This window comes from Coptis chinensis, chromosome 6, assembly GCF_015680905.1.
Source record: "Coptis chinensis isolate HL-2020 chromosome 6, ASM1568090v1, whole genome shotgun sequence".
Lineage (NCBI taxonomy): Eukaryota > Viridiplantae > Streptophyta > Magnoliopsida > Ranunculales > Ranunculaceae > Coptis > Coptis chinensis.
The window spans coordinates 92,839,219-92,849,154 of record NC_141461.1 but is presented as its reverse complement, the minus strand read 5'-3'; the positions used below and the strand labels follow the sequence as shown (position 1 = coordinate 92,849,154).

General features: G+C 38.6%; 1 protein-coding gene across 1 annotated transcript; it reads left to right on the top strand.

Annotated features, from left to right (window-relative positions):
* The first annotated feature begins 222 nt into the window (after positions 1–222).
* Positions 223–9,636, top strand: LOC147495508 (RNA polymerase sigma factor sigE, chloroplastic/mitochondrial-like). Its single transcript, XM_086564154.1, has 6 exons — positions 223–363; positions 6,845–7,585; positions 7,776–7,922; positions 8,102–8,338; positions 8,701–8,964; positions 9,173–9,636. The coding sequence occupies exons 2-6, from the start codon at positions 6,899–6,901 to the stop codon at positions 9,368–9,370; spliced, it is 1,533 nt and encodes a 510-aa protein (XP_086420280.1). The 5' UTR covers positions 223–363; positions 6,845–6,898; the 3' UTR covers positions 9,371–9,636.
* Positions 9,637–9,936: the final 300 nt, after the last annotated feature.

Sequence of the window (9,936 nt, the reverse complement as noted above, 5' to 3'; positions counted from 1 at the left end):
AATTCCCAACAAGAACCACCCACGTGTCACCAACACCATTCACTCAAAATCTCTAAACCGTTCTCAAGCCTCCACGTAAGGTAAAGCAAGCAAACATTCTCTACTCCTGTTCTAAGCCACCACATCCCAACTCGTCAGTCACACATAAAGACAACGTGTGAAATTCCTCACCTTTGATATTTCAGATCAAGTTCTCTCATCCGTCCGATTATTATAGAAAGCTTGTGGACAACGAAATTTGCACACTCCTTACTTAAAACTTCCTCCTCTTTCTTTTCGAATCTCTCTTCAGATTCTTAACTACCTTAAGAACAGTGTTTTTTCACTCAGCTTCAATTCTGTCAACTCATTTCGTTATAACAGGTATGTAATCTGAGCTAAGCTGGTATTCATTTGTTTACTGTTCCATAAAGTTTCGTTGGTTGTGTGTTTTTTACTATGATCAGTTCCCATGTTATCAAATGCTACCCAAGTATTTTTGAAAATTTTGACTGATCAAATTATTTAGCAGAATAATGAACTATTGAGGTGAAATATTGTAAGTGTCACTAAAACCTTGATAAATGAGTAGCCAAACACGGTTTCTTGCTTACTCGAGGTGTTGTAAGGTTCGTGTGCTACTCGTCAGTGGTTTATTCAAATAACATGGATCATTTTGGATTTGAAACATAGAGAGAATTTTCCAAGAAATGAAATGTTTTATTTATCGATGCAAGTATATGGAAATGTTAGACTTGAGCAATGCATCCTAATAAATAAATAGTTGCATGCTATAATTGATATCCACCATCTTCATTATCATTCACGAAGGCGTTACCTAATAGTTCTGCCTCCTTCTAATTGCTTGAGCTTTAAGAGGAAGTGTAGGATTTTATCGATATCTCATGCATGATTCCTATGATATATACAATTACGTTATACCGTCATAAAATAAATTGTGAATGGAAACGTAAGATCGTACTTGGTCACAAACTTTCAATTTGAAGTTCCAAGCTTTGATCTACGAGGAGAAGATGTTCTCGACACACTCAAGATCTTCTTCTTCTTAACTTTCAGTCGAGTCAGTTCCAACCATTTAGCGGAAGCAACCTTTTTTTCACCTAACCAAGAACCAAAACTGACAATGGCTAGGGAGGATACCACCTATGGAATCTCCACAAATTACTTGGGCTTCTACTTTTAAAATGTTGGAGGTCGCCATTAAAAGGAGAGAGCTTTTCTTGTTGTTCGGGATGATTAATATGTGAGGGTGGGGGTTCATTTATGAGGTTCCCACCTCCTCAATATTGGATAGGATAGAGTCCTATCTTTCATCTAATATCGATAGGATAGAGTTATATACTCATCTAATATCCGATGGGATGGGGATTATCTTCATCTAATATCGGATAGGATAGAGTTATATACTCATCTAATATCCGATAGGATAGAGTCCTATACTTCATCTAATATCGGATAGGATAGAGTCATATACTCATCTAATATCGATAGGATAAACTCTATACTCATCTAATATCGATGGGATGAGTCCTATACTCATCTAATATAAGATAGGATGAGTCCTATACTCGATGGTTTATCCTTATCTTGGTGGCGCGTCTATCCAACCTTATTTCCAACATCTCCCCTCAACAACGGGCGAAGAAGGTTTCTAAGAGAAGCATTTAAGTAGAATGCTTAGCCATTTGTGTGTCTCACACGCAACAAATGGTTCGTGTGACCACAAGACATCATCATGATATCGTGGAAGTAGCAAGTCGCAATGAAAAGCACCACACGTTGATCTACCATGAAAGTGATCTTAAAGAAGATGAATCAAAACCTAATATCCCGGAGAGTGTGTGTATACCCCAAGATCTGTTTGTTTCATCACTTTGACAAATAGCACTCATCCCTATGAGTCCACACCATAAAGTCAAAAACGTATCACATGATTCACAATTATCATCAATTGTCCGGCCGGTAGAATCCGGTGATTGTGTGATAAACCTTCGGTTCTTTTACCCGCAGACGCTAGTCGTTGTTGTCGTCGAGTTCTACCAACTTCCCAAAGATGCATCCAGGTCGACCTTTTTAGTAAAGAGCTTGTGGGGAGCAAAACCAAAGTTACGAGTAGTCCTCTTTATTTTCTTGACAAGGTCAAAGTTGAGGAGGGTACCATTCGATATGTTTTAAACAAAAATATATCAATAGAGCTCACATAGCAAGAATTTTAGGGATATTTCTTTTCTTGCTCTCGGGTGGTCAACTATACACATGTTGTGTGAAAACATGTCATGGCAAGAGTATCTAATTTGTTTACTCAACAATAGATATCGTATGTCCACTCATACCATGCAAGTGTTGTCATCCCTAATGACAATTTCAAGGATACTATGCTCCCACTGGGCAACAACAACCGTTTGTAGGTTTAGACGAATCTTCCCTATGAAGCACTGTTTCTTCTTATCCGATTATAAGAAGGGGCATGACTCAAACTAGGTCCACCCTTCCTATAAGGTTTAGTGACTTGTCAAGCTAAACTCCATTTGTTTAAAATGGAAGTGACTGTTCATGTGAGGTGAACCAAATAACCCTACCGACATACATATGAGATGATAAAGCGATTATAATGAGAATGCAATCGATCCGAAAGAATGCACTTTTATTCATTAAACCATCAAAGTGTTCTTAACATAATCACATCCTCTTTAACCCAAGCATTTTTACATGTGCAAGGAAGAGTTCCTTTGGAATAGGTTTGGTCGATGGATCCATGACCATATCGATCGGTGGATATATGTTGTAGAACCACTTTTTTTTTATCATTTGTCGACGCGTAGTGGTTTTAACTCTATATGCTTGGTTCTTCCATGGTACTTTGGATCTTTAGCATACGCAAGAGCGACCATCTTTGTCCCGTCGATGATGAACCGGTTCAAGCCACTCTTGAGAACAACGACAAGTGTTTGATGAATCGTCGAGCCCACGACTGTGTGGTGTGGCAAACATCTGATATATTAAACTTCCATAGTTGAAAGTCTTTATGGAAGTTTGCTTTCTTCTTTGCTCCGGGATATAGCACCTCCATTCATTATGTAGGTATATCCCGAAGTTGACTTCCCTCACCAAGGTCTCCGACCCAGTCGGCATCGAGTACCTAATCAACTTAAGATCTTTCCCTTGGTAGACAAGTGAGTAGTCCACGGTGCCTTTTAGATACCTCATTATCTTCTTGATGACCTTCGATTAATGCGACCCGAGGATTTGTTTGGAACCTTGATACTAACCCAATCAAGATAGCGGATGTCGGCCTTGTACCAACATTGCATACATAAGGCTTCCGATTTGCGCTGCAGTATGGTACATTTTTTTCATAGCCCGAGTTTGGTAGGATTCTTGGGAGACATTTTAGAACTCAAAGACTCTCCTAGACTTCTTTGGGAGATCCACTTGCTTACAATCGGTCATGTTGAATCTTTCCAAAACCTTCTTGATATATGTCTCCCCGAGACAAAGATAACAAGCGTTTGGGCCGATCCACGAAGTTATTTTAACTCCTAAGACATAACTTGCTTCACCCATGTCCTTCATTTGAAGTTTAATGACAACCACTCCTTAGTGGAATTTATCAATGCCTTATTGTTACCGCTAACAAAATGTCATCCACATATAGAGATAGAATCACAAAACCATTTTTAGATGTCTTGACATATACCAATGGTAGTCATTTACCATTTGAATTTGTCTTGAAGCATTGCTTCATGGAATCTCGATTCCTCCTGTCTAGAGGCTTTGTTTTAAACCATATATGGATGCGATTGGGTTTACACACTTTGTGTTCGACTTTGATTGAAAAACCCGATTGGGTTGATCCATATAGATTTCCTCTTGTAATTCTCCATCGAGAAAAGCGGTTTTGACATCCATCCGGTAAAGCTCTAAATCTAAATGGGCAACCATTGACAAGAGGGAGGCGTATGGAGGCAAATCTCACGCTCTTGGTGAGAAGGTGTCCCTCATAGTCTATTCCTTCTTTTGGGTGTAACCTTTTGCAACAAGCCTAGCTTTGAATTTGTCTATGTTCCCTTCCAGCATTTTTCTTGATCTTGAGAACCCACTTGTTCCCAATAGATCTCTGTTTGGAGGTAGATCAACTAAGTCCCATACTTTGTTTTTCTTCATCGACTCAATTCTTCCTTCATAGCTTCCATCCACTTTACTTGATTGGACCCGAAATAGCCTCCTTGAACGTTTTAGGTTCATCGATATTTCTCGTAAGTGCATTGGTCATATTTATCTCCCCTTCAATCTCAAACCGACGTTTGGGGATATGGCCTCTAACACTCTTACGAGGTTGGGATTGATCAATCATTTGACCAATGCCATTGTTACTAGAATCGCGGGGTTGATGAAAGTTTCATCTTCGCCTTGTTCATCGCCAGATTATAAGGTTATCAACTTCATAAAGTTGTATATCCTTATCAACCTCACCCCTCATTGGGTATTGATCCTCTAAGAATCGGACGTTACGTGCTTCTATTTTCGTGACATGCCCTCGAAAGTATCCTCCCCTAGGAAGACATACCCCCTTAGAAGTCTCAATCGTATCTTATAAAGATACACTTCTTTCCGGGGAGCACTCAACTTTCCAAATTTCGATTTTGAGAAGTTGACAAAAGGCCACACCCCCATGGTCTAAGGTAGTTCAAAAGCGGGTTGTCTACCAAATCCATAGTTCATAGGGTGTTTTGTCAACAGTTTTGAAGGAACTAGGTTAAGTATGTGCGCGGCCGTTAACAATGCATCACCCCAAAATGAGATAGGCAAGTTAGCCGAGCCATCATAGATCTAACCATGTCGGTAGGGGTTCTATTCCTTCTCGAGAGACACCATTCTGGCGGGGGTATAAGGAATAGTTAGTCATCTAGCTATACCCTTATTTTCACAGAGTTCCTTAAACTCATGAGGAAAGATATTCACGTCCGGTCGGGTTCTTAAGGCCTTTATTGTCTATCAAGTTGATTCTCAACTAAGTTCTTGTACTTTTAAAATAGTCCAAGGCGCCCCGATTTGTGAGACATCAAGTACCACGGTCCCATGCGTGTATAGTCATCTGTGAAGGTAATGAAATACAAAGCCCCATGCCTTGTTGTTACATTCATTGGTCCACGGATGTCCGAGTGAATAAGTTGTAAATGATAAGTTGCCGCTTTTGGGCTTTCCCAAAAGGTTTCTTGGTGGCTTTTCCAAAGAAGACAACTTTCCTGAGGTTTCCATTTTAACAGAGGTTAAGTTACCTAATAACCCTCCCCTTGCTAAGCGGTCTATCCTATTGTGTCCAATATGTCCTAGTCTAGCATGCCACAATTGGCAACCAACCATTTTTACATGTGCAAGGAAGAGTTCCTTTGGAATAGGTTTGGTCAGTGGATCCGCAACCATCTGATCAGTGGATATATGTTGTAGAACCACTTTCTTTTTCATTATCATTTGTCGATGCGTAGTGGTATTTTAACTCTATATGCTTGGTTCTTCCATGGTACTTTGGATCTTTAGCATATGCAAAAGCGCACCATCTTTGTCGATCGGATGTGAACGGTTCAAGACTCTTGAGAACACCGACAAGTGTTTGATGAATCGTCGAGCCACCACGACCTCACATTATTGGCGAGCAACATGCAATATATTCTAAGGTTCTAAGGTATGTACAGTTTGTCACAACCTTATTTCCAATGAGGAAGTGTTTGTCACAAACTCACTTTGAAGTATCTGAGTTCTAAGGTATGTACTAGACATGTTACAAGAGTTCAATTTCACCTTCTCCCCATCTTATAAATCTATAATCTTGATCGGAGAACAACTCCATACATTTCAAAATGTGTTTGGCACTTAACTTGCAAAGTTATAATCCCCTCCTGAACGATTAGAATCCAATGCCAAATGTTACAACAAAAGCTCAACATAGACCAGAATAGCTGGGGAAGAAAATAAAAACACTCTAGTAATAGAAGTTTTCCCATTCCTAAGCTAACATATGAATAAGTGAATAACTATATAAGATTGTAATGAAGTCGAATACCTTAATCCCCTGTCATGAGAGCAATATATATATATATATTTTTGGGTAAGCCTGTTTTAAATGAGATCAATAACTCTTTGATGTTGGCGGGGTTCGAGCCCGGCCCAGACCTTTGGTATCATCACCCAAAGGTTTTACTGACTTTGCTAGTCGGCACCTGCATGAGAGCAATACTTTACCCACATTATCTCAGTGTTTTTGGTTAATTCTACTGCTTTTCTAACAAATTAGTCTAGTTTATATAACATATATAGGCCGAAGTATGCTTGTCTTTCTCCTTTTATTTTGGGCGGGGTGGGTTGATCTGAATATTGTAGTCAATTACTTGAAGTGAGCATTAATGGACACTCAGTCATCCCTGTTTTGGGAGTTTATTTCTGTACTAGAAAAATACCTGGAAGGATCCCAAAATGTTGATTGAATTGGAGTTTGACACATGTATCATGATATGTATACTCCCCCCACATTTTGTAAACGGCGATTAAGACTGCGGAAAGAAAATGCTTGTGGGATGTGTATTAAGTAGACATTTTTTTATTGCACTAATATCTTATTCGATATGCTCAGACTGATCATTTTCATATTGATATCATCCTATTATGTTGTTTCAATTAGATAAGTTTGAAATGATTTAGGAAATTGGTTTGAGTCGTCTTTCTCATTGTAATGTTCTTTAAAATATATCTAGGCGTGTATAGATATGGCGGGAGATATAATAATGATACTAAATGTAAATAATGCCTTTCTCTTTCAACCTTAACTTAGAGTTACAAATGTCTGCAGGTCTTAGACTGTGGAAAGCTCGCAATTGATTACCTCTTTCACAGACAATTTGGCATGGGAGTTGTGACTGTTTCGAGTTCGACTTCACAGACTCCATTAGGTTTGAGTTCAAGATTCTCAATCAATCGCTCCCCATTCAAAAGCCCAGTGTTTTTGGCTTTCAAAACTGATAAAACAGATAATAGATCATTGGTTACGAGTCGCGAGACTACTCCATTATCTACAAAGAGTCATAGAGTGCAGAAGAGACTTAAAAAGGCCATCAAATCTTCAAAAATAGTTAAAGCTGTCTCGATTGATGAACCTTGCGCTTTAGATGTGGACTACAGTGAAGCTGCAGAAAAACTTGAAAATATATACAAGCTTAGTCCTGCAAAAGTTATTTCTGATGTGGAGGACACAGTTCGTGTGGTGCGGAGATGTCAAAGAACTAGGAAGGTGAAAGAAGGCAACGAGAAACCTGATAAGGAACTATCTGATATTGTAGTAAAAAATAACAAGAAGACAGCGAAACGATTGGGCCTCGATAAGAGAATTGAATTAAGAAGGAAGGAGGAGGTAGTTGATTTAACTAAGAGGAAGGTGAATGACACAGCGGATGTTGGATATGCTGATAGGCTTGTTAGGGAGTACTCAGCTTCAACAGATCTGGTCAGTTTGGATTGGAGGAAAATGAAGATACCACCAGTTCTTCCTTCTTCGGAGCATACTTTGTTGTTCAAGCTGATGCAGCCTATGAAGGTGAGCTCTTCCATTATCCAGATCGTATTGGAGGTCAACTTTACAGTGGTTTAGTAATAACTAATCAATAAGTAAATAGAAAAAATGAACGTTGCCTATCAGAAACTAATGAAATTCTATGCTTCAAATAATTGGTTATTGTGATCATTATTACAGTGCTCTAACTAACTAGTTTTTGCTTAATTAATAGACACTCCTTAAGGTGAAGGAGGACTTGCATAAAGAGTTGGGACGAGAACCCAGTGATGGAGAATTGGCAGCTGCTACAAACATGAGTGCACCAAAAGTTAGAAAACAAATAGAGGTCGGTCGAGCCGCAAGAAACAAGTTAATCAAGGTAATCCTTCACCAGTATCTTACTCCTTATATTCTTATGAAGGAGACATCTAGTGCTTGATCGGAAAATGTGTTCAATTTTATGAGAAAACTTCATGTTAGAATTTGGATTTCATTTGTTTGGTTTGTAGCAATAACATGTAGTAGATTACTAAGAATCTTTTTTACCATATGCTGCAGCACAATCTCCGGTTAGTTTTGTTTGTTATCAACAAGTATTTTCAAGAATTTACCAGTGGCCCAAGATTCCAAGACCTCTGTCAAGCTGGAGCAAAGGGTCTCATAACAGCTATTGATCGTTTTGAACCAAAACGACGATTCCGCCTATCTACCTATGGTCTGTTTTGGATAAGGCATGCCATCATGCGTTCCATGACAACATCAAGCTTCACACGTGTGTCCTTCGGCCTTGAATCGGTACGCTGATTATCTCTACATGCCTATAATATCTTCTTTGTTCTCTATACTGAATATTAGTAGTCTTTGAGTGTCCAAGACCGTAGGTGTTCTGTTTCGAAAGTAATTGAACCACTCCTGTATCCTGATTGAAAATGACCTCCAATATGTAGGAGACACACATTAAAAATTTGCTCTGCAACCTCTTTCACTCTGCATGAAGCACGGTTTCTATTCATTAATAATATGTATTTGCTTACCACTGTATACTGCAAAGATTTCACCATCTTATCAAAATTAATTTTGTGGTATTACATCGGTACATGTTAATTAAGTGAATAATTCTGCTGGAGAAGCATAACGATGTTAGAAACTTTGTGCAGGTTAGGGTAGAAATACAAAGAGTCAAATTGGAATTAATGTTTAAGCTTGGGAGAAAACCGACCGAGGAAGAGATAATAGAAAAAGTAGGAATCTCTCCTGAGAGATACCGTGAAGTTATGAGGGCCTCAAAGTCTGTCCTCTCTCTTCATGCAAGGCATGCAACTACACAAGAGGAGTTCATCAATGGGATTACAGATGATGGTGGTGTAGGAGGTGATAGGAGGAGGCAACCGGCACTTCTCAGATTTGCTCTTGATGATGTGGTAACATTTTTATCAATACCATTTCTAAATACCTTGTCAGATTTAAACGCGATGAAACATGCTTTGAATTATCTATCCCTTCTTAGATTTCCATGTAGATATGCATAAAGTGTATCTGAATGTGTATAAATTCCAATTTTTCAGCCTCTAGTATTGATAGTTTGATCCTAATTTTCGAAAACAACCTACTTTGTTATGCTTTCTCCAGCTTGATTCACTAAAGCCTAAGGAGAGCCTGGTGATCAGACAGAGGTATGGGCTTGACGGCAAAGGTGATAGAACGTTGGGAGAGATAGCTGGTAACCTTAATATCTCTAGAGAGATGGTTAGGAAGCATGAAGTGAAAGCACTAATGAAGCTCAAGCACCCAACCAGAGTCGACTATCTTCGCAGATATATCCTCTAATCTAAGAACTTTGATGTTCTGCACTTGGAGTCATGCTTGAAAGTCTCGTGTATGGTTTCCTCGTCTGCCATATTTTTTTTCATTCCACTGCCCTTGCTGTATATAAGTGATCTATAACATAGTTCCATTAACTATAAGATATCTTATACCACATATACTTCATAGTGGAAGACCATGTATACAACTATACACAATTAATATTTGTACCAGAACGATGATGCTTCAGATAATCAAAATAATGCAAGTCGGAGCAGATTCATCCTTAACTTGTTCACTTGCTTATTTGTTGCATGGGGAGATTTTTACAGCTTATGGTTACGAATATAATTCATTGTTATTACATCTTTATGGGTACGTACAATTTCTTAGTTCAATCCCATGGCACACTTAAAGATCAGTAAATCAGTTTATATTAGAGTCAGTAAAGCCTTCAAACATTTAGCAGCTTATTGTTACTGTATTGGATCCTATCACTGAGTGTCGATCCTTAGTGTCACTCCTCGTTATGATAGTGTTAGTTAACATATACCACTTTACTTTTTAGTTTTTACATCGAATTTCTGTTT